Genomic DNA, 25,718 nt, shown 5'->3' with positions numbered 1-25,718 from the left:
TTGTGCTAACACTAAAAACAGTAAGGGGCAAGACAAGAGTAAAAAAAAAAGGGAAACATAATCTGTTTCTGTGTTGCTTTAAACATTGCCTTCAAAATGGTTGCTGCATATTAAGTAATTTTATGATTTCTAAAGCATTGCTGTTTTAATGCATTTATGTTTCGTTGCGTTTTTTCACATTCATTTGCGGATCCCTCTGGATTTCATCTTTTTAAAGAAACAAAATTAGCAAACATACAGAAAACCTGACCCTGACCAATCTGAGGCATTAAGATGAGTAATCCACTGTTTAGAAAAGCAAGCAAAGGTCAATTTTCATGCTACTTGCTCAGGAAGCATAGAGAGGAGCATATCGAGTCAATTCAGCTGCTCTGCACAGTCAAGAGGGTAGGACTCCTTTCTGTGTTGGCCTACGTTAGTGCTGTTATAAAACATTTCCCAGTTTCCTCTCAGGAGGAGGAGGATTTTGTTTTTTATTTTAATTTGCAGTAATGTTGCGATATATGTGCTGTTGAACAGTGTAAAAGACACATATTGATGTCTGCTAAGAGACATGAATGTTTGTAATCTGTTCATCATATCATCTCAAAGTTAAACTAAAGCTTCACGGCTGCAAATTAGTGTTTGTTGATGAATCATTAATCTTATGAGCAGCAACTAAAATCCTCATCCATGTATTTGATGAGAAAAGACTAAAAAATATGAAGCAGTTGCATATTACTTTATGCAACATTAAATTTGTTAACTAATGAAGAAATTTATGTTGCATAAAATAACCTGAACCTTAATCATTTTTAAACCTCCACCACCTCTAGTTATACTTTGAGGCAGCCCCTCGAGGCACATCTGTGATATTTGGTTATTTAAATAAAATTTGATTTGACTCGATAGTGTGGATACCATGGGGTCTTATTTATAGTCCACAAAGTATGAAATTAAATTATGTCCATGTCAAGAATGCCCTTACATATAATGTTACTATAGCAAGGTTTTACACAAAAGCCCACTAGACCAAGAGCCTAATGTTTTACTTGACTTTAATGATATTTATCTTTCGGGGAAAAAAACAATAAAGATGGGTTAATATGACATCAACACATAAAGTAAGTATACCATAAAAATATCATTTGCAGTACAAACACTGTACCGTAGTTTAACAGTTTATTGTTTTTTAAACTACTTTGAAAAACTTTGGTGCATGATGGTGCATTGTCTCTTTACTGTCTATTTGCAGAGGCATATACTTTTGTTGTTAATGTCTTATAGTTGTGTTATTTGCTGTAATGTGCAGTGAACATTGTTTCCTTTGAAACACACACAAACTGTTGGAGGACGCGACATCTGGTTTAAAGTCCGGCTCCGCTCTCTTTCAGCCAAAGAAGCAAATTAACCTTAGTTCCTGACGACCGAGGCTTCTGTGGAAATGAGTTTTTCTCATATACATGTTGAATATTCCAAGCACTTGGGAAAGCTGGGTCCGGGCACATATTTGTGTGAGCGCTGCAGAATGGAGAACACAGTGGATGTGTTTGAATCCATGTCACAAGTCGTTGACAGTCGAACACACAGGCGAACGCTCGGAGGCTTTACTCAATTCAAGGTGGCACATGAGGCCAGTGTGGCAGCCAGAATTAGGAAAAATGGCCTGTGTTTTTTGTCATGTTAAACCGGGCAAAAGAATCTAATTGGGTGGGGGAGAGTGAATGGAAATGCCTGCTTTGTTTAAGGGCCCGTTGCAGTCACTTTGCAGGAGCCATTGTGCATTGACCACAATAGCATTAGCTTGTGCTCTTGTTCTGGGCTCCTCTTTTCTCCGGCGCTCTGCAGTCAGCTCCTGTCCGTTCCACTCTGTCTCCACGCTTCACCTCCACACTCCGCCAGAGCTCAGGAGGGGAACTCAGGAACATACCCCCCACCACGGGCACCTCGACCCCACTCCCTTCCTGTCCTGTAGTAACCCGCCATTCCCGTCCTCAACCCCGCCTGCCTATCTACACTATTAAAAAAGATAAATAAAGTGAAGGAAAGACGCCTTTTTTTTTACTGTTTAGTTTTACACTTGTCACTCTGCTCATAGTTTCGCCCTGAGAAGAGAGTCTTTACATTTTTCTTGTTATCAGTTTGAAGAAATCCCATCATTTAATGAGAAATTATTAAAATTGATCGCTCCGTGAGTTCAGACGTTGCTGCCACGAGGTCTTGCAAATGTGCAATGAATGATTTGCAGTCATGGACATGTCTGGAATCGTAAAATAATAATGGAATATTTAATCATTCCTAAGTTATTTTTCTTGTCAGTTGTCACTATCGGCCGATACAAAGCATCTGCGAAATCGCACAGATTATTCAATAGACCTTAACCGAAACATAGAAATTAACTTTCAATGGGCAACCGCCGGAGTGTACACCAGTACTTAAAATGATTCCTCTCAACAACTGAGGGTTTCCTATTCTTTTATCTAAAGATAGGAACCATCTTTAAAGTAGTGCTCCAACCGCACTACAAAGATGAGCACTTAACTTTCATGATGAGCAGGCCGGAGCAATTCTTACGTTGCTTAGGGACCAAGGCTGCGATTCCAATAATCCATTATAATGCATAAGACGTAAAAAATATATCGGTGCTATTGGTAGGATATGGAAACTCCTAATAAATATATAATCTTAGTATACTGTAATCAGCAGCCTAGCTAAGACCTAGCTCACAGCATTTCACTGCAACAAACCCATGTGCAAATTGTATAACAACTAACCTCAGTATATTTAGTGCACTGTTAATGGCAGCTGCCTTGTGAAGGTGTAATCATGCGTGATAAAAACCGGGCCCAAGTTACTAACCTAGGAGCAATCTTGTGAGCATTAAAGTGTCCTTTTTTTGTTCCAGAGGTCATTCATAACTTGGTCGCGTTGTTGATGTACAGTGAGAGTTATTGATTGATTAATGCATTAAGTGCTCACAATCCATTAGGTTCTGTGAAAGGGACTGGAGAGGAGAATTGCTCTTTCTCTCACTCTGTATTTTCACCTCTCCCCGTTGTTCAAAGGCCATCTTTTTTTCTCTTTTTTTTTTTCTTTGCTGGCAAAGTTTAAGGGACAAAAGCATGAATATCTGCCAACTAATGCATTCAAAAGAACATTGGTTCTCATAAGTGTCAGTTCAATTACCCTGAAAAGCTTTACAAGGGGTTGCTCTCACATTAGCTTTGAGCCCGTCCTGACCCAAAAAGAATACGATGGGCATTGACTTCCCCTCCTCTGAAACGGGCTTCGCTGTATGAAAGAATGGAAACATTTCTTTTGTCTAATTCAGAGAAGTAGACATGTTTATTCTGAAAATAAAGCTTATGCCATCTGCTACTTCGCATTGAAATCAATAAACCATGTCACATTCAGTGATATTTCAAACCTCGCCTCTGTTTTAAGATGATTTTGTCAATCCATTGGCTAAATCTGAGAAAACACAGATCTGCTTTTTCTCTCTCTCTTAAAATCTTCTGTACCTTCTCCGGATGGCTTCCACCGAGGACAGGGGATCATCGGAGTGCAGACTACTTAATGACAAGGAATAGAAGACCTTATCGCTCAGGCCCTAAGAAGGGAAGCCTGTGAAAGAGGCCTGAGAGTTAGTCATTACCTTAGAAACATGGGCTGCATTAGAGATTCATAACAGTGTGCCATCTCTGCACCTTTCATCTCCACCAGGGCCAGCTCCATTAGGATCTTTTATCTTTGTGCTGATGGCTGCTCTTGATAATGGGGCTGCCGAGAAATCCCAAAAAGTAAAGACTCAACTCTGACACTGTTGGCCCTCCCTTTTTTCAAGAAGAGCCACACGTCTGAGTACAGTAGAGGATATACACATGTGTATTTGCAGTCTTCAACACTGCCTTCTTTTTTTTTAAATAAGCTGGTTTCCCATTACTGATCTAGTTAATGGTTTGTGGTTTCATGACATCATAGCCTTTGTTGTCCCTCATGTCCCACCAAGATGCAGCCAACAATGTAGGAAAATTACCTTTTTTTTATTTGTTATGCTCCCTTTTTTATTCATGCTATCAATCAGTGTGTCCCTGCTACACTCGTGTTTTATATGGTTTCATATGGTGGGGGGTTTTGTAAAATATTGGCTTTATTCCTGCTGATGCCCCCATGAAAATGCATTAATGATATCCTACGCAAAGCCTCAACTTTGCTTTTGGGCAGACAAACACAACTGCATAATGTTATAGTAATTCATGCAAGCCAATGTTTTTCAAATGTTACAGTAATTATGAAGAATATTCTCACTTCTCCCCTACATGGCCGCAGCAGAGCAAATCTCATTTCCAAGGCAAAGCGGGAAGGAACACACCGAATAATCATTGTGTTTAATGCTCTGGTCATAATCCCAGGTTTTATGATGGTTTTCTAATGATTTTCTAATGATGTTAAATATTAGTAGAGAGTACAGCCATAATTTGAACACAGCAGTCATTTTTTCAATGCTCTCTCAGCACACCCGATTGCAGCAACAATGAATATTACACTGGGAATGAGATTTAGGAGCCATCCCTTTTGGTGTTTTATTTTGCCGTCTCCCCATCTGCCATAAATCCTCATTGCTGTGCTCTTGAAGCCTCCGCCCTTGCCTGCTTTCCCCAGGTGGGAATACAATTAGGTGCAGGGGCCATTTCATTCAGTGCCACTGTCTGTCCACCGCAGTCATTCGTAAAAAAAAAAACGCTGGAGCTGTCCCAGCGGAGAAAACAGTGGACTCCTGGGAAATATAAAAAACCAGGAAAGAAGAGGGAGGAAAAAACTGAGGAAAACAGTGGAGAGATGAGCACAAAGACGGGAAAAATCTCCAGAATTGCTGTCAGAGGAGATACAAGCTTGGCCTCTGATGAGTGACAATATTGAGCAAAATATGTATTGCAGACAAAGGCTTTGTCTCCTTCCTGTGCCTTTTCAATGAATTACACCTCTCCACCCCCTACCCCCAGCTTTTTAATTAAATGGCTGCAGCTCCATCTCTCTATCCGTAGCTCCCCATTACAGAGGCTAGATAAGGGATTGCTATCTGTAGCATGTTAAGAAAGGCTGCTGGGCAGCCAAGCCTCATGAAATTTGTCACAAGATCTCATTTTCCTCATTGCCAGACGTGATGCTTATAATTGATGTGGAGGCAGCAGTAATTTATTGGCCGTCCGCAATTATCATCCCCTCCTAGCTGGGGGATGTGACTGCAATTTCTAAGTGCGTGCGCGCGTGTTGTTGGTGTGTCTGGGGTTGTGGGGGGTGACATTGTTTCATATAAATTAATGCAAAAACATGATTCTCCTTATCACAGGGTAAGTGTGTGTATGTGTGTGTGTGTGTGTTTACCACTTAAGAATGCAAATCCATGATAGGCTCCATGTCATAAACAATATGGGGCCTGTAATTCAACCATGTTCAGTTTAGGTGTTGGTGGCTGTCAGTGCGCCAGCTGCACGTTCACACATAGCCAGGGGTGGAAGGGCGACCAGAAGCATGGGAGGTGAAGGGGGGGGGGGGGTCAGAGAGGGCGGGCCAGAGGGCCAGAGGGGGCTGGTGCTGCAACCCTTTGTCCACCGCTCCTCCTTATGTCTTTAGGGTTTGTTTTTCACATAGTAAAAACAATCACCCCATGGGTAGATTGTTAATAATGTGTCTGTCTGGATGGTGAGACTGTCAAACGTAATGCAGTCAGTCATTTACCAGTGTTTTTAATCAATATATTATTCCTCTTCTTAACTGTCTACTGATTTATTCAGAAAACGGAATGCGTTTGCCACCATGATAACAGTGACAAAGTGAAGTGAAGGTAATAGAGGGACTCTCCCAGTGTAATACAAACCTGAAATCGTCTCTTTAAATTCCACCTAATGAAATATATGAATTTATACCATTAGTCAGAAATTATACTTTTTCACTTTGCCAACTGAAGAGATATAAAAAATAATCTGCATTCATTAACATAGGAACATCATTAGTGGAATCAAGGCAGCACTTCAGCTCAAACATGAGACATTTCATGGATTCTTTGTACTGAAGGTAGCGTGAACTCACCAGGCTGAGGACAGTCTACTGCATTCACTGGTGTCCACACATTAATAATGACTGCATCTGTTTGTCTTCACGCACAATGTACTTTAGCACAAAGTGACAAAGAAAATACCACATTCTCTGGAAATGCACTTAACACATTATTTCAAGACCTTGTGATTTTGTACTATTTGCTGGACAAATACATATCTGCAGTTATGAAATAAAGATCATTAAGTCCTTATTTTCTTTTTCATAATTTCAACAACACACTCACCTACTAATGTGATTCAGGGAAGAAGTTTCATGTTCTGTGCCGGGCTCTTGCAGCGTTCACGTGTAGACGAATAGCAGGTTTAGAGGTGCACAGATCTTCCTGTCGCACAGCGGTGAGCTCCATGGTCAGAGAGGATTGCTGTCCTGCCACGGTGGGGAGAATGAAGAAGATGAGGCCTGTCACCAGCAGCCACTCTGAGCATGCTCTGTTTGTCTGGGGAAATGGAACCTGTTTGTTTTGTCTACCTGCACGCCTGTTGTGTGCAGTTGCCAAATTAGACTTTCAAATCAAGAAGCCAGTGGGAGACCAAGACTCTAGTTTTCTCCTTCCCTTTAATAATCATCCCTGTTTACTCTTCAGGGAGTCATCTTTATATATATATATACATATTTATATATATATTTATATGTTTTTTTGTTTCACTTAAATGCGTCCTCTAAGCAGGGAGAATGTCTTTAATAAAGCGAGCAGGCAGAGTGCCATTCCAACATGTGAATTGCACTGGAGAGAATTGAGAGATGGAAGCAATAGAGGAACACCGGGGGAGTGGGGGGGCCGCCGCCGCCGCACCCTTCATGCTATTATCTTTATGGCATAGAAAAACATGCTTGAGGCAATCAGCATGAAATTGTTAATTGCTCAGCCCACTTGTGCGTTGCTCGGGGGACAGGGGCCTTCAGGAGGTCCTGCATCATGCGAGTAAGGGGTGTCCGACTCACTGCCTGCACGTCTGCTCTCCCTCACGACACAACGCACTGTCCAGCGGACGTGTTGTCTTCTCTTTCTCTCCGGGTGACCTTCACAGAAATACACCGACACTCACCGGAGGCACACTCCACACAGTGTACTTAAGAATTAATTGCGGCTACAATAGAATATGGGATTGTTAAATGTGTTTTGTTTAACACGCACAGTGTAGTGGGCAAAGACAAATTCTATATTGTTTTGATGATTTTTGGTAAAGGCTAAGAATTTAGGCTTGAGTGTGTGAAACATGGATTTAAGGTCCTGCCTTTGTGTGTCAGCCTGTGTCAGATTATGGTTTATGTTTTCTCAGTAAGCCACAGATGAAGTGAAGACTCAGATAAGAATCAGAAGTGAACAAACCCAAATCCTCAGCAGAAAGAAACACGTTTCCATGAAAAGACTCAGAGGGCACGGGGTCGACCTCTTTGTCCCGGGCATCACAGGGGGCGCTATTGCTTCCAACGTGATTACATACATACACAATTATAACACTTCTCCCGCCTCCCTCTCTCACCCTGTGGCTCCAGGTGACGTCTTTTTCAAAACCAACACCACGCTTTCCTGTTACATGCTCTGTTACATGCTCAGTCAGAACGTAATGCCCCTCCTCCTGGCCTATCAGTTGTGTTCCTGTTGGAAGAGGGGTGGAAGGAGCAAGGTTACACAGGGCGTCATATGAATGGGGCCTGTCATGCGCGTTGATCGTCTTAGGCGTGGAGGAGGATGAGCGCTCCAAAGGTGTTGTCTTCAAATAGGATTTCTGCAAGTGAGACATCCTCGTTGGGTGATATCCCCCTCAGAGCAGCCACTTTCTTGTGGAATGATCTGTTATTAAGCAAATGAAGTGCTGCGGGCCCAACGGTAAATCCCTCCACTTTGTCATGGTGTGCTCTCAGTTATCACACCCTGCTCCCTCATTCATCCCTGATGTTCTACCAATTTCCCCATGTTATACCCGGGCACAGCAGCCTTGTATTCGAAGGCGGCCGCCCCCCCTTTGGAGCATGTGTGACGCGTGAAGAGAGAAATCCAAGTTGTAATCAATGACTCCTCAAAAGGCACATTGATCCCATATAAAAAGAGAAGGTTGGAGCTGAACAGGGTTTTTTTTCCTCCAGAGACTGAAGTTAATGTTCCGATGTCAGATCCAAGTGTAAATTTTAAGGGAAGACCAACTGAACGTCAGATCTCATGTCTGGATTCTGCTTTCCATTTGCTGAGCTGGTTTCAGATGTACATTGAACTCCAGATAATCTCCTGGAAATACGAGAGAACCGATGTGAGTTGCTGCGGACATTCTCCAGCCAGCCCACTTGTAAAAACTCTAATGTCCATATGAGCTCATGTGAGGAGACAGCAGGAGGAGTCACTGAGCGAGTGGGACGGAAACAAAACTGAACAAACACCCAAAACAGATACAAATATATTAGAAAAAAATGCCATGCAAGTAAAAGACAATGTCAAATTCAGACAACAGGATTTGAGAGTTTTTGGTCCGACTGCAGCGTTGTGATATGCTGTTCACAAAAAAACATGATCTACGCTAAATACTCTGTAACTTATATAGTGAACTTTTGCAGTTAGAATATCAACTGACATTAGTTTCAGCTTGTGTGTCGGATGAGCTAAACTGTCTTTCTCCCAGCCGTCTATTGAATGAACGTTGCACCTCCTTTGTGTAATTTCAGGTTCTGTAATCCCGTGAACCACTCTTGCAAATGGCCAACAGTTTAACCCGACATCCGAACATCAGCTCAGTCACTCCACTGCGCAACAACCCCCGACTCAAGCAACAATAAGAAAATCTCTTGATAAACTTTGGTTTGACACAGGCCTTTCCCCCCCCGGTCGCCCAGATACATGATAAGAGAGATTGACAGGGGCGATCGGACCGGGGGGGTGGGATAGACACGCGGGATGGTAACTGCTTGACAGAAATTGATTACATTAATTGATATGCCAATATGTAAGCTTGTTACATCCACCATTGCTTAGGATGATGGCTAACAGGTCCCGGTGATCAATGGAACCAATAAAGGCTTCATTCATTAATGAGCAATGTGGTAATTAATGTTATCCCTAAACCAATTACCTCAGGCAGTGCATCTACAGGAAAAAGCGCCGCAAATAGTCCAACCAGGTTATCTCTGTTTTACTCTGAGCAATTTTCTCATGCAGCCTCTTTACTGCTCGGTGAATTAACATGGTTGTATCTGGCTGCACTCTGGCCCCCCCGACTATCCACAGCCCATAGAAGAAAAATATGTTATTCCACAGGTTATCAAACAAATGCAGAATTTAAAAAAGGGTAATATTCAGGACTGTATTTAAAAGACAACAGCTACGAAGTCACGGCTTCTTTTTCCGACCTCATCCTGTTCAACTTGTTTCTCCCTTTTTTAACTTTACAAGCTGAAATAGCAAGTCTCTGTGAGGATCTTTGTTCTCCATGTCCTCCTTCCTCTTCTTCTCTAAAACTTCCTGCTGTGCAGAGGTGCAAAGTTAAAAGTTCAGTGTAACAAACCAGGGTGTGGGTTAATAACTCCAAAAGCATGTCAATATTACACCTTTAATTGTAGGTTATGTGCAGTGCTGTTGATGTGGTTAAAAAAAGCGATGTCGGTACTTTGTGTCCACAGCCACAAAACCCTGATTGTCTTGACAGTTGCCACAAAGAGCGAGCAGACGAGTCCCAGCCCAGTAACAAACCACAGCTCTATCTCACAGACACACTGTCTGTACATAAATAATAGCAGGCTCATGAATCAATACTATTGTTTCATGCTTTTAAAGTAAGAATTGCCGTACCTGGAATTCATTACCTCGTTTATTGCCCAATGTTTTTACTCAACAGGGTTTTCTGCATTTTAGTGCATTGTTACTGTTGAGGAGCCAAGAGTACGAGTGTGACAAGTCTGGCTGTGGAAACAATAACGTGTTAAATGACAGTCATGCTGATCACCCGGCCCTGCCCTCCATGTCTTCACTTATGCATTTACAGTAAATGTTTTTCATTCATTGAGCGTGACGTGGTGGCTGCAGTTGGTTTCGATTTATTGCGGATGCTTGTCTGAAAATGTTTTGTTTTGTTTCATCTTGCCGAGTCCAAGTATCACTCCAGTGTGTTAATTTTGTTGTATGTTTAATAATTAACACATGGCTTAGTCTGTATTTAGGCGTGTGTAATGTGGGCACTTATATGTCCATCACTTACTTATAAGGGAGAGGTTTTAAGAAGCTATAAAAACAAACAAGATAATGGAGAAGTTGGCCGTTAGACTTTAAATATTCCTACCTAATCCGACTTAACGAAATAAGAAACTGAACTAAGTGTGAGATGATGACTTATTAGTTGGGACAAGCCCTTTAGACCAAAATCCAGTTCACGTAATGGGTGTTGCAGAAGGGCAGAAAGGCCCATCTGTCTCTCTGCCTATTATCCGAAGTCTTTCAGCAGGGCAGGCTAAATAAACAGTAAGTAAGTTGTCTTGGGTAGAGGAACGTCAATGCCTGCAACTTGCTCAAGCCTTTGCTCTGAATGGTTCTGTATTGACCCCTCAGGACCCCCTGAGAATTCCCTAATTGAAAATTAATATTGAATCAATGCCGCGGGCCATTTGCATATTGATTATAAACATCCAGGAAGGCACCAAGTATGTCCGGGATCAATAGGGCCCTTCTGCAGCAGGCCGAGTGCACTACATCACATGGCAGCTGCCTGCTCCTGAGGTTAATGACTGCTGCTTGTTAAGGAGCTCTTGTCAGGTAGAATCCAGCTGCAGGGTCGTTTTTCCCAAAGCGGCCAGGAGCTGAACTGTGGAGGTTTGGAAGAGAAGATACAGATGAAGTGTGGGATTCGGGCAACACCTTCCTTCACTTCACTTGACTAGCGACAAGGAATCCAAGTTGATCTCTGCATTAGATGTGTGGACATCATCTAATGAGGCTCTTCCTCAAATAACGTTTCTAGCCTCTTTTTGTGTTCTCATATCTGTATTTCCAGGCCTCTGTATCTCAGCTTTGAACTCTGACCGCTCCTTAACACAGACCGTAAAGCCCTGCACTCCTCTGTGTTTGTATCGTATATGTGTGCGTATGAGAGAGGATAAGGAAGGGAGGCTGATCAAAGATAACGCCGACCATTTCCATCCCCCAAAGGGAGAGAAAACAATATTAGGTAGATCAAAAAGGCCCCTTTTTTTATTTGCGATGAAACTTTCACAGCATTACAAGACAAAGGAGACCCAGAATCCCCTTCTTTAAGGCATTGATTAAGATTCAACACATACATTCTTCCCCCAAACTCCCCGTAATAGTTTCCACATGTTGAAGAGATGTTAAGAGGTGGAGGCAGGAGGGAAAAGGGATGGTACGGGAGAAAGTGGAGTGAAAAGGTTAGATGCTGATATAGGGAGATGGAGAAAGAGATCTATCCATCGAACCAGCGCCACTGGCAGCAGAATCCCACGGAAACACGACTGACTGGTTTAGTGGCGATTGCCGAAGAGCCTGCTTAAACTAATGGGGCTCTCTAAAACTGGATGATTCTCTGAGCCCACAGGAGACAGCAGACCTGGTGTGAAGCACATGTGCGCGCAGCTTATCCTCCAGTATATGAAAGGCAAGGTCTTGAATTAATGCGTCCATGCAGTCTGTCCGTTCTCCCCCCCCCCACCACCTCAACCCACACCCTGCACTGGTGGGAGCGAGGGTCTGGGAGTCGCGGATGGAGTGCCGGGCCCAGAGAACCAGGCTGCATCTGATTGCTTCATTACAGGCCCTTTCATTGACTTGGTTGCACTGAACTGATGAACTGAGGCAGTGGACAAGGCCACATAATAGGAAGAAATGAATTCTTATCACAGCCTTCTCAGGAGGCCACTGGTCCTGGCTGGGGCGAACATAAGCCATGACTGAATGAAGAGGAGGGGGCTGTATCTGGGCCCGTTCATGAGCCGGCAGCAGGCTGCAGACGGAGGACATGATGGAGCTCTGGGATGTTGGATCAGTACGCAGGGGAGGAAGCAGGATTCCGCAGAGGGGCCTATTGTTGTAGGCAGCTTGTTTTAATGATTAGTTTGGTGATTAGCGTTTGCTTTCTCGCCATAACTGACACCTACAGCCCGACATATTTTTTTTTCCCAATTGTTTATTCCAGCAAGCCTCAGGAGGCAGACCTCTGTTAGTTAGAGTCCCTGCTTCAGGGCCCACGGCAGCACCCAAATAGCAACCGCTGAGATGAATAATTAAGTTGGTACCTTATTGGGCTCTCAGCTCCAACTCTACAACCCCTGGCTAATGAGTGAGAAGAGTCTTCTGCAGCAGGGACAATAACGGCGCCCATTATATAAACAACAGCAGCACTAACAACCGCAGCCACGTATAGGATAGAAACGTAATATGCGATATAGCACAGAAGCAATTTAGCAGCCGGCTGTGCCTCCGTAGGGCAGACGCTGTTAATCCCTGACCGGGCCGGAGAGAGAGAGGCTGGGGACTCACCAGCGCTGACCAACCGGCTCATTTCCATGCCGGTGTGCAGCGTCAGCATTAAGCCGAGGTGGAGGAGGGTAGCAAAAAAAAAAAAAAACGTTTTGCAAAAGCTGCTGTTGTGATCCTTTCACCATTAACATAACGGCTCCCTGTAAAAGTTAAAGTTATCTTAAATTATGTGATGTTGTGTCATGATGTTCCGCAAACGTGCATACATTTGAAACTGCTTAGTGGAATCTGCTGAGGGACAGGCGGGTAACACCTACCTGCCAGTGGGCTCTGCTCTTCATCACTGCTTTCCCCTTCCTCCTCCTCCTCCTCATATCTGATCACCAAGCACAAAATGGATGGTGTAAAGCCTTTTTCATTGGACTGCACTTCACAATCCAGACGCTTCAGTGGCTGCTACTGAGTTGTTTTGTCTATTTAATTTTTTGAATGTTACAGACATGTTAGTCATTTTGGTCATTTTAGAGCAGCTGGCCCGTGTTTGAGCCACATCATCAGTTCTATTTTTTCCCGTTCTCTCTCTCTCTCTCTCTCTCTCTCTCTCTCTCTCTCTCTCTCTCTCTCTCTCTCTCTCTCTCTCTCTCTCTCTCTCTCTCTCTCCCTCTCTCTCCTGTGGCTGAGCCAAAGATAACCGAGTAGCTGTGTTTGACTGTAATCACTCCAAGTCTCTTTCTCTGGAGAGCGGCACAGTGGGCAGCGCAGATCCAGCCCTCTCTGAGCTTTCAGCCCACTTTCACAGCATCGTGACATGTTCATGAAGAATCAGACAAAGGCTTGATTGTGCATCGGTGTACATGTGTTTAATACGTGTAGCGCACAGGCCTTTAAAACGTACCGCTTTTTGTCATTTCCGAGATCTATCGTCGGATAATAAACAATCAAACTGCGGTTAGAAAGAGAGTAAACGTGACCCACTCTGAGAGGGAACACTCGACTGAACAAGTCATTTGAATAAACTTAACAGCAAAACAAGAAAAGAGCCCTCTTGCAGGCTGAACTGTGTAGGCCCACTCTGTCAAGTGTCACTCTGAGTCACTTTTAAAGCTCAGCTAAAAAATTGAAAGCCTAAAGTAATTTTGCATAGTGATCAGGCTCAGATTAATACAGGTTGGATATACCACTGACATTAGAAGAAGGATAACTGCTTTAAATGGTGGTTGCGTTGGTGCATCACGTCTCATCGACTGGCTCCGAGTCTATTTAGTAATTATGATTGTAAGGTGTGCGCATAATCAAATAAATAAAGGATGCTGCCAGAAATTTTGTCACAATAAATTAATGCATTAGGAGAAGTGAATAAAAGGAGCAGCTAATTGCACGAGATGAGTCTTTTTCATTAGCCTTTGAGTGGTAATTTCATTGTATGCATCACGAGCCATGCTCCCAGATGAAATCAAGTTTTTAAAGTATGCAAATGAGGCTAAAGTATTATGTTAGTAAAAGCGTATTTGCAAGTTTTAATTTTTGTTATGACCTCTTTTCACTGCAAACAGCAGCGAGAAGAGAACGTTGTAGCTTCTCTATGACATCTAGCATCAGGTTTTTTGGGAGATATAAGAAATATATGAATCCCCTAAGTCAATATTTTTTTCAATATTTCAGTTTGGATTGAGACATAACCTCAATATACCCTCAAATATTTACTTACCTTCCTCGATAATCACAGATGGAGACATCAGATGGTGCAGTATTGATATTCAGTTTTGTTCTCTTTCTTTATATCTATTGTTGCGAGCAAAAAAATAAACTTGGTTAAATGCATCTTCGATAATTGCACGGCAAAGTTGGTAGATTATTTTGTACATAATTACAGTGGAAAACAACCTGCCTATTAAGCCTTTAATGGCAGTAATACAGAAAGCAATTACCATTACTTTGCTGCTCACATTGAAAATAAAGATTTCTCTAAATTAAAAGGATCCACTGACTACTGCTAATTGTGTGGGGTCTTGTACAGACATCTGGTTGTACATCATTTGTAAGGGCTTAATGCTGATCAGTTAGAAAGGCTTTTACAAGCTGTGTCCTAAGTGTGTGTTCTTGGGACTGCTCTGCTGCCAGGGAGTCTGATAGCTCTTGAATTATTTATCTATCAGGCTGCTGGACGGTAGTCACGGCGACCTAGGCCCCATAGTGTTTGTCTGGCGACATCTCCCTCCAACAGTAGCCATTGGCAGACAGGGGCAGGGGTGCTAATGAACAGGGCGCAGTGTGCACGGGACCAGGGTTCTCCAGCCCTTCCTCACACGCCGACCCTCGGCTCTGAATAAAGGCGCAGCGAAGATTTACAAAGATCTGAGTGCAGAACTTTTTAATTAGGGAAAAGATGAGGTTAGAGGAAGAAAAAGATTGAAAACGAAAGATAGAAACAACCACCCGTTTTCCTATTAAGCAGAAATGTCAAGCGCGGTGGTGAAGCAATAGTCTGTTTGCATCCCTTTGTTGTCCTCCCTGACATTGAAGGCTAATTTTTCATGGTTATTTGAACTGGAAAATGAAAGAGGGGTTTGCGATTATTTCCTATAAATGACAACACAATCGCATTACGCTTCAGTACAAACACAGAGAGGATATTGCCTTTTCATATTTCATGTGAAAGTAATGGATGGGCTATGCAAAGAGGAACAGAAAGAAAGACAAATGGTGAAAGAAAGCGCACTGTGTTTGATTTGTATTAGAAACAGAATGGATGGAGGTAGAAGGTCGGGGGGGGGGGGTTTCTCTCCCAATAAGTGGTAGCACTCTCATGGATGTTTTAAAGTGCTGCACAGTGTAATCATTGGATTTCTTTAGCAATTAGCTATGAGCAACCAGCCGAGGTGGTTGTTAGAAGAAAAGTTGGCCATTGCAGCCTCGAAAAAAAAAAAAAAAAAATCATTGTAAGGTCCCCTTATATACTGTATATCTGTGCAGCTGTGTGATTTCACCAGTAACATAAATGTAATAAATAAGGTCAAAAAATCTGCTCCCCCCTCCCTCCCCCGTCCTCCACCTCTCATCTCTAAACATCAGAACTTATCTGACCGTTAAACTTTCGAGAGCAAACACGTCAATGATACCCTACATTTTATATTTTTAAATAAAATTGATTAGTGGAATTGGTATTCATAACCTTGTCAGATTCTGTTTTATCTCGGCGTACGCTTTCATAAACAAACAGCCCGTCAGGCGCAGGGCTGCGGAGGGAGACCGGGAGGCAGGATGACCATGGAGGAGGAGGGTGCCCACTCTGGAGGGGCAGGCAGAGAAATGTGTTTGTGTTCTTTAAGTTTAGAAAGATGGAAGGACCGGCAGGACTCATGTAAATAGGACCCATGTGGGAGCTGTGAGCCGGACTCCTAACACGCGCCGCGGCAGGCGCTACATACATCCAACCATGGCAACATTGATTTTCTGAGCTAATACCTCCACAGAACAGTCCACAGGCAGATGGATGCACTACAAAGATATGCAAATGGTGCATTCAATAAATCGACAGGCAGAGATCATTTTCAGACAGTCCACTGTACTGGTCTGCAGTGCCTAAAAGGAGAGCTAAACAGATAAGTACCTGTTAATGGACACACACATACACAAGTGTGCACACTCAGACAAACATACAGGCACCTGTCTGTTACCTGGGAAACTTAGATCGATACATTTCATGTTAAGCAGAACTGCTTCAGAAAAGCACATCAAATAAATGCCGGGGACATGTTTTTATATGAAAGTGCTATTTTTAATGTGGGATCGTCTATTTTTTTCTTTAATTTTCATGGTTTTCATCAAGAAAGCTTTTTGCACGGTACCTTGTGTATAATAACAAAACAAACTGTGGGTATAGTCATATTCAGTGCGCTTATTAGTCAGATATGAAACAAAAGCTGCTGGGTGTATGTCATATATAATAGATGTGGGCTGTCTTGTTAAGCCCAGCAGGCTGCGTGTGGCTGCGTCTCGGTGGAGACTCGGCTCTGAAGCTCTACCTGGTAATTAAAGAGAGTTTGTGGCAAAAGCCAAACATCAGGAGAGATGAGCTATGAACAAAAGAGCTGTGACAGTTTCAGGTTATGTGATTTTTGTGTCCCCTTTTTTTGCCAAATGAAAAATCAATACATTTTCCCGGGTTATACATATTCAGAGTGTCCGCCGTGCTTCCGCCCTGATGGAGAGAGGGGCGGGGGAGTGTGGGCTCGGGTGGGTGGTGGGGGGGGGGGTCGCCTGTCTGCCTGTCATAACTGTACCATCGCATTTTCCAACCCACTGGTGAATATTTCAGAGTTGATGCGATTGCCCTTCATGACAGTGGTAATGCTTCTTTTTTTTTTCCCCATATACCCCTTGAGCCACCCCCCCCCCCACACTCCACAGCAACCCACCCCACTTCTCCTCGGTCCCTTTGAATAGCTGCAAATAGGTGAAGGCATTGTAACGTGAGCGGGAGGAAGAAAGGGAAAGAAAAAAGATGCATTAATAACAGGAGGTTGATTTAAGAGGAGGCAGCAATGGAGGACGATAAGCATAAATGCACTGCAGGGGGGGGTGACAGAGAGGCAGAGTGACTTTTTGTGCAGAGCAGTGTCCCTCAGGCGGTGTAGATGGAAGAGCACTGCCCCGGTGATGTTGTTGCCCCCCCCCCACCACATCATCCAGGCTTTTAGCTCGCCATCCTAGCAGGGAAATGTGCAGCCTGCATCCTCCATTGTGGACGTAATGTGCGTCAGTGAGCGGCCATCATCTCGGACATTCAAGGAAGTCATTGTGTGTGTGTGTGTGTGTGTGTGTGTGTGTGTGTGTGAGCTGGGGCAGAAGCGTGAGCAGTCCCTGAATGCTCACTCCCTGTGCAGCCACATTAACCCAGATCCTCCTCCTCCTCTTCTCCTTCATCACTCAAAGTAAAACACAAAGAGAGGGGAACTGGAGCGGCGCTCGGCTTTATCCACTTTATCTGCAATGTATCTAAACATGCCATTAACACCAGAACTATTTCTAATTAGTGTCTTTTCCCACGAGGTAACACTTTGGGGGGAAATTAATACTTTGCATGCCGCTCAATAACAGTTCCTAATTTACTAATTATGGAGACCACAAAAAAAGGCAGTTAGCGTGTTTAAGTGTATTTTTTCGTGAAGACAATTAAAAAAACAAAACTTCTCCGTGTGGCTCTTTGTGACCCGAATGCACAGAGCAGCCATTAAAAATGGGCAGTGACTTTGAAAAGGCAGCGGAGGGGGGGGGGGGGGCGGCAAATTTAGTGTTGTGTGGACGACCTATGAGGCGGGTTTGATGAGCAGGCACCACCGGGAGAGTAGTGCAGCGAGCGGTGGAGGAAGAGGAGGAGGAGGAGGAGGAGGGGGGTGGCTGCCGCGATATTGTTCTAAGGCAGTGTGAGCTATCACTGCTGTTTGTGATTAACTCGCCGTTTTAAGTTTTTCTTTTTTTTTCTTCCTCCTTCGTTGTTAGCTGCCCTAACCCCGTACCCCTCCTCCATCTCCTGCACCTCCTCCTCCGCTGTCCCACCACCTCCTCCTCCTCTCTCCCCTCCTGCCCTCAGCCCCATGGAGACACAAAGTATTCATTCACATTTAGATCCCGAGGTCACAGCAGGGCCAGCAGGGAGAGGCCAGCGTGCCCCCCCCACCCACCCGTAGACAGGTCAGGAATCTAACATGTAACTCCGACCAGCAGCGCTGAGGTAGCTCACTCTTCTTTTCCTTTACAAAAAAAAATGTGTGAAAGCGTGTGGGAGAGAGGGAGAGAGGGAGAGAGCTGGAGCGGGTGAGAAAAAGGAAAGAAGACACTTTCATTTTGTGTGCATGTGGCAGGAGAGAGTCAAGTTTGGTGCCTTTTCTCTCACATTTTACTGCATTCATTCTGCAGTTATTGTGTTTTATTTTCAATTATTTTTGAATATTGCAGCCCACATTTTTGAATGGATCTCACAACTTTTACAAATTAGCATTTATGTACGCACTTTTTCAACATGTCCACATTTCAACTTCACAGTGCATTGATTATTATGACTGCTGATAATATTGTGTTGTGGTTTATTGGTTTGTTCCTAAGCAAAACGCCCTTTGTGTCCATGGCCAGGTTGTGGTCATGTTTTGTCTCTGTTGTGGTTTTATGAGAGGTATCGTGTGAGGACGCAAGATGGGAGATTCCCTGCGTTTGTGTGTGTGTAGAGAGAGGGGGGGGGGGTATGATGGGTGGGGGTATTTTCATGTGCGTTGTGCTCTTAAAAAAAGGAGGGGGGGGGGGTGGGGGTCTTGCATATGGGGCACAGAGGTGCTGATATGAGGAGCGGACAATGTATGAAAGCCCTCAGCATGGGTCCTGTGTCTCATTGTCCCACGGTGCCCTCCTGTCACTTTCATTTTGCACCCTCTAGTCCAGAGTCAGGCCAACTTTGATATCAGGAAAGGGGTGCAAGGGATGATGGGGGGGGGGGATTTTTAAAAGAAGTAGTAGGGGAGAAAGATAGGAGTCTGTGAAGTGTGAAATAAGATTGCCTTTTTATCCGACAGTGCAGCGCTAAAGAAAAGGAAGCTGTCCGGCCCCTGGATAAAGCGGGCCGGGGGTGCCGTGAGGGGGGGGACACACCTCTGATTTACAGTGCGGTCCTGTGACACCTGTTAAAAAAAAAATGATAACAACGGCCTCAATAATCGTAATGATAGTAATGAGAGCACAGACGCAGACGAGAGCCAGGGATGGAGAGAGGGTGAAGACTCAGGAAAGAGATGGACAACCCAATGAAGTTGACCAAGACTCTGTGTTATTGCCATTTTTATTATTATTATTATTATTATTATTATTATTATGAACTCTAACTACTCTCTGAGGAACACCGGAGCTGTTCTTCCTCAGGTAGGACTGGTATTTTCTCTACTCTTAAGAAAGGCAGCTCTCATCATGGCGGTGTGTTCTGCCGAGGCCGAGGACGGACGAGGAGCCTGACCTAGTGAAAGATATCCAGAGTGACTATTATTACTTGTTGCCGCTCTTCTCTACAGTCTGGGAAGGAATACTGGAAAGTGCAGTGGTTACCATCAATTATTTATTAGGGCCGTTTGTGCCTGTCAGTCTGATTAGCATTAGTGTAATCACTGCTCTTCAGGGGAAAGGAAGGCTGCTCTCTCTCTCTCTCTCATCTGAAGGTAATCTCGCCCGTTTTCAGTGTCTCATCTTCACCGGACGCCTCTTGCATAGCATCTGCTTTTGTCATCTCCACATATTTCTTTCCCCCCTTCTCCTTTTTTCCTCCTCTTTCCCCCCTGTGCGTTTCTGTCTGTTGCTGCTCCCCCCCCCCTGCACCTCATTAATGCGTGTGAGCAAGTAGCACTTCTCCCGGCTTGTAGAGAGTGACACCTATGGGCCCGACAGAGCCTCTGCACTCCCCGGCAAAACACGAGAGGGGAAGACTACTATGCGACTAGATGCGTGTGTGAGTGAGTGCGTATTTCTCTGTGTGTGTGTGTGTGTGTGTGTCCTTCTGTACGATGTTGGAGCAGAGAGCCCATGGACTGTCCCCGCTGACTGACTGGCAGAGCAGGGCTGATATTTATACGCTCAGAACAGATGAGTGTTATCTCTGTGTCGGCAATGGGCTTATTCAGCTCGCATGATTAGATTAATGGAACTGTTTCATATCATTGTATTAGGATGGTTAATGAAGACAATTAATTAGAAGACAACCTTCAGGCTATTGTCCTTTACATCTCTGAAATTTGGGTTAGAAATGGCCTGCTGCCATAGCTTTGAGTGTTTCTCCTCATCTATTTCCAGAGTTAATCTATGGCCACAGTTTTAGTGTCTCTTCCATTTGCATCCTACTCTTAGGCCACTCATGACCTTTCATTAATTATGGTCAGCCCGGCTTTAATCAGTCTGTAATACCGTTAGAGATGAGACGAGAAATAGGCAAAAGCCATTTGCCACTTTGAGATGTAACACTGCTCCTGGAATTAAATGTCTTCATTCCTGCATAAATTATGGATGGGCTGTGTGTTGTGTGTGCTAAAAGTGTCATATAGGTTGATTAAACATCTAAATAAAAAATGTATTGGAAATGCAGGGAAGAAAAACATCCCAGTGTGAGCGTGTACAGTACGTGTTCAGGAAAAAGAAGGGCTGGCTACAGGGAAGCTGAATGGCATTAGAATCTTGGCTGCCTATCAGTTTGATGTTTAGGCACAACGTGTGTATTAATGTGTGGGTGGGGAATTAGTCTCCCTGCTGGTGTCGAGCAGCGAAGAAATGACACCATGCCCCATTTTTGAAGGTGAAAAAATTTACCTGGGGATTATTTTGTAATCTGAGCACCTGCGCAGCTGTACAGTATCCTAATTCCTGAGCAGTTGTGGAGATATATGCAGGCAGGAGCTGGATGGGATTTTGGGACTCGGCAGCAGATTTCTGTTTTTTCTGGAAATGTTTAAGATCTTCGCCTCACCAGCACGGGACGGGCTGCACTGGATGGAATTCGTGGGTTGCCTTGGAAACATAATAGAAACATGGATAAAAATAAAAGAACAAAATGCATTCCCTTATGTGGGATACTGGGGACACTTCCATTCACTTGGAGACAGTCAGGCCTTTTAAATATCTTTATTTAAAAAAGGATCTTGTACTGTTCTAACTGTGATGTGTTACAGCACAGTACGTGCACGAGTCCCTATGCTCAGCTGTTTCCTCACACGATGGCGTTCCACAATGACTCCACATGTTGAAGCCTGCAGTTGTGTGTAGAATAATGGATTTTTTTCATTTTTTCAGTAATAGGCACCACTTATAATTTTGTAGCTCCATTAACAAATGGGACAAATTGACTTTAAATATCATGAAATCATTTCAAGCTTTTGAGAAACAGTAGGTTTTCTTTCACACATGCTACAGAGAATTAAATGTCAGGAAACAATAGAATTTGATTCACATTTCATTTAAGAACATGACTTATTCTCCATAAGTCATTTCTCTTTACTCGTTCAGAAGGAAACGAGAATCTAAGAGTAAGAAATGACGTCGGAAAAAGGGACTGTGAGAATAGCCACGAAAGAGTGGGATGAAAGTGCATCTGTGATAATAACACACGCCAATGACAACTCTGTATATACAATGTATGTGATATTTCACAACTGGTGGGATAAACAGCGAGTGTTGGGGATAATGTAACATCATAAAAGTGGTTTGGGCTGTGGGTAATCATGTGGTGAGCTCAGATTGGATGTGTGATGACTGCAGGGCTGAATACTTGAACAGGATATTTCAGTAGCTGTTGTAGCATTGTCAATATATCAATAGCTCATAGACTAGAGACCTGAGCATGAAAGCATTTTCAAAAGAGCATTTAAGTACATTTGCCGAGAATTAGCTGACTTGTGTAATAGCTGATAGGGCCTATTGACTGCGGCCTAGTTTACGGTTGTCAAATCAATGCTATTGCATGCAAGTCCCACTACTTTTAAACAAACTTAACAGGCAGAGGGGATGTTCAGGGGGCACTGTAGGGAAATAAAGAAGATTGATGCCCTTTTTATTATCTGTTTTTGCTATCTTTTCCTCTGTGTGTTACTTACAAATGGCATTATCGGATATCCATTGTTTGGACTTCAATGCGCCTAAATGGCCTGATATATTGAGCTGAGGCTTTTAAGGTGGTTACAGGGGATTTCTGCCTTTGACTTGGCATAAAAAGTCAAATGAATTGTGGCTTTGAAGTTTTAAATATTTATGGTTTTTTTCTTGGCAATAGTAGCGCTGATGAGGTGGAATGGGTCGTGTGTTGTTGGTAAGTAACCTAGCAGATTGCAGCAGGGGACGTTAATGTATGTGTGTGTGTGTGTGTGTGTGCACGTGTGTGTGAGAAAGAGAATAGGGGCTGGTCTGGTATAAGGTCTTTCTCTTGAAGGATTCTGCCCCGGACAATTATTTTACCATCTGCCCACTTCAGACCACATGTGCTTTTCTTTCTGCAGTTTTATGTCCACATTAAACTGAAAAAGCCATATATGTGTCATGGCCTGGAATACATGGAGAAAAAACAATAAATTACTTCCCAGTATAATAATAATAACAACAATAATACTAATAATAATACTACTAATTCTACTAATAGCAATAATAATTACAATTTTACTACAATTTTCTTTTTCTTCCCCTGCACTTCCGCTCAGATTTAGTAATTCCTGTCAAAATGAATTTCACAGCGATGATCAGACACAGGCGCAGGACAGAGAGCAGAAAGCAGATTCTGCCCTCTTTGTCTGCTAGCCTTGCAACTGTGTGTCAGCAAATGTAATTGTTGCAAGCTCCTATAGAAAAAAACGCTGCCGTCCCTTTAAGTGCTTCCACCAATTCTGATGGCGTGGTGATTTACATATCCCGTCCTCCCTCCCCCTTCAGGAGAGCTGAGCGAGGATGTGGAGGCTGCTAGTGAGACCACCACAGACCAGGAGGACCAAACCAAAGACAGAGAAAGTGGGGGGGAGAAGGAGCTCACCAAAGGGACAGGTAAGGCCAATATTTCCACCACACATATTTAGGGACTAATATTCACAGGAAACCATGTGACCCTGCTCCTGAATGGTTCTGAACCTTGCATCTAATTACATTTTTAACAAAAATATGGGCAGCCTTGTTTTTTTAAAAAGCATTTAACTCTCCGTCCCCAAAACCCCCTAAACCCTGCTCTGACTGTCAGAGGCTGCTCTTTCACCGCTGCAGGTTTCCAGGCATCAAATCCCATCAGATACACTCAGGATAAATTGTCAATTTAGGTAATATGTCCAGGTGACATGTGACCCGTGTTTTGTCTCCGCTCAGGAAGTGATGTGAGGAGAAAGGCCTGCATGCAGAACTCCAGCTGGGGGAAGCACATGTGATATCATTGGCTTCTTCTCAGTTTTGCTGCACTCGCAGACAACCAGTGTTTTTAATGTTTCGCTCAGGATGCTTGTATATGTGGCCCTCCTGAGCAGGGGGCTGGGCTTATAGGCTGAGGGGAGGGGCTTCAGGCCTAAACAATCTCTGGACAAGGGCAGGCGGCAGCTCTGTGGAAACATGTTTTTGAACATTTTAGGATGTGGTTTTGGAATTGGAGAATGTTTCAAGTTTCGAATGGCTCTGCAATGATACACTGTGAACTTTGATTTCATGCATGGGTGGATTTTCTTTTTACACGTTGTGGGGTCACTCATGACAATTAGTGCACTACGTTGTAAAAATGTAACAACTGAGTATTGGCTAGAGTTTCTGCAATGAGGTGATGGCAGTGCTAATATCTGATTTACAAGAACCATTTCTGCTTGTCATAGTAGTTGTCCTTTTTCCTTTTGGTTATACAGTTGCTGGTATTTTCAAACAAATATTTTTTCTTAGTTGATTTAAAAAACGTTTGTTAATTTAATAACACTGATGCTTGTGTGTTAAAAGGAGTTTTTCCATTAGATTGTCAGATGTGTAAAAGAGAGGAAGTTGCCACTGCTACCCAACTTCTCCACAGAAATGTAACATGGTCTCAAACACAAGTTCAAGTCGTCTCAAGTTTAAAGCGAGAATCTAAAACATGTGTTTTTTTACCCTATAAACCTTCCACTGCGTGTGACACATCAGTGCAAATGAAATATAGTTTAATTCCTCTTGTTATGCCCAATTTACTCTGAATGCCTGTGTTGTGGGACAAAAACCTAATGCTGGCAGTTGAGACTTCTCTTATTCAATCGAAAGGATTTCTGATAATAATGACACTGAACAGTTACAGGCCTGGATAGATGCTTCTCACTTGTCTAACTTCTTGTGTTACTGCAGGATGTTTTGATTTACACTAGTCAGGTTAAAAGCTGGAAAACAATTCAGACCTTTTGCATACCTGAGTTTTTTATAAAGTGCAGGGAAAAAAACTTCATCATAGTGTTTGAAGCCCAGCCTTTGTAAAATGTCTTTGATATTCGAACTTCTATTTTAAATGAGGCTGAGTTGTTTGTGCTCTTTGAAAGGGCGACACTCTTCTTTGATGGAAGAAATAATGATATGCATGCCTGACTGAATATGGCTAAAAGTATGTTTTAGCACATCAAAATAAAGCACTTTAAAAAGCATTAAAATGAGCTGGCCGATTAATAATTCACTCATACCTGTGGTGCACAGGAAGACGACTCCTCGCATTAGGATTCCTCCTTTTTGAAAGGCATGCAATTTGATACAAGCATATTCAGTTCCTTTCCTCCCCTCTGTCAGTCGCTAATCACCAAATAAGTGTGTTTCTGTGTTTTCACAAAGGAAATATGTGCTTGCATATGAAAAATTTACAGCTTCCCAGCAGCTTATTAGAAACGCTTAGTTAAAAATAGCATGTGCATTAGGGAACCAGGTCTGAGGTTCTGTTTGATGTCAGTGAAAAGGGTGGGGGAGGGGGTTGGGGTGGTGTGTTCAAGGCTGTGTTGTCAGCGAAAGGTAGACAGCTGTAGTTTAATGGACGGGTCGCTTTTTGTGCCTCAAACTTTTTTGCGATTGATGAATACAATGCCCATTCAAAGCGAGCGAAGAAAACCTGTCTTGTAGAGAATGAGCGAGGGAGACCTCACAATGCATTTGGTAAACAGAGGAGCACTTGTTCGGGCCTGTGATTGTCTGAAGATGTTTGTACAGTAGACACGCAGATGGCAGAATACGGTGCACGAGCGCCTTGGCCAACCTGTTATTTATCTGAAAGGTGCTCGGTCTCCCACTGTCTGAGGATGAGCGGTTTCTAAGGTCCATCATTAGAACTACTGAAGGATTTCTTCTCATCGCTGTCATGTAGCTGTTGGAACAGAGCACAACATTGTTCCTTTACAAATGACAGTCACTGTCAGACAGACGGCATTAGCGAACACAGAATAAAGGCTTCCTCCTTTTTAAAGCCACTGTCAATCTTATTTTCTCTTTCTTGTTCCGCGGCTCCTCAGTATTCATTAAAATCATTTTGAGGTACACCAGAAGCCTTTGTAAAATGCATATGTATTTGGCTTGTCATCTCTTGAAAGATGCATTCATTATTCAGTTTTTTTTTTTTTATTTATGTCAAAGATAAGACGTATATATAGACAACATATATACATGTGCACGCATTCAGACATATGTAAGTGTCACATGCTTCCAACCCTACAGCCAATGTGTGGTTATGAAG

At 43.2% G+C, this 25,718-nt stretch overlaps 1 protein-coding gene across 1 annotated transcript in view; it reads left to right on the top strand.

Annotated features, from left to right (window-relative positions):
* The window catches only part of zfhx3b (zinc finger homeobox 3b), an 83,857-nt gene that overhangs the window by 38,442 nt on the left and 19,697 nt on the right, over positions 1–25,718 (top strand). Inside the window, exon 5 of the mRNA XM_061068475.1 lies at positions 22,955–23,062. Within this exon, the coding sequence (XP_060924458.1) occupies positions 22,955–23,062 (108 nt within the window). The remainder of the gene's footprint in view (positions 1–22,954; positions 23,063–25,718) is intronic.

This window comes from Limanda limanda, chromosome 3 (genome assembly GCF_963576545.1).
Source record: "Limanda limanda chromosome 3, fLimLim1.1, whole genome shotgun sequence".
NCBI classification, from domain to species: Eukaryota; Metazoa; Chordata; class Actinopteri; order Pleuronectiformes; family Pleuronectidae; genus Limanda; species Limanda limanda.
This window is presented reverse-complemented; position numbering and strand designations above follow the sequence as displayed.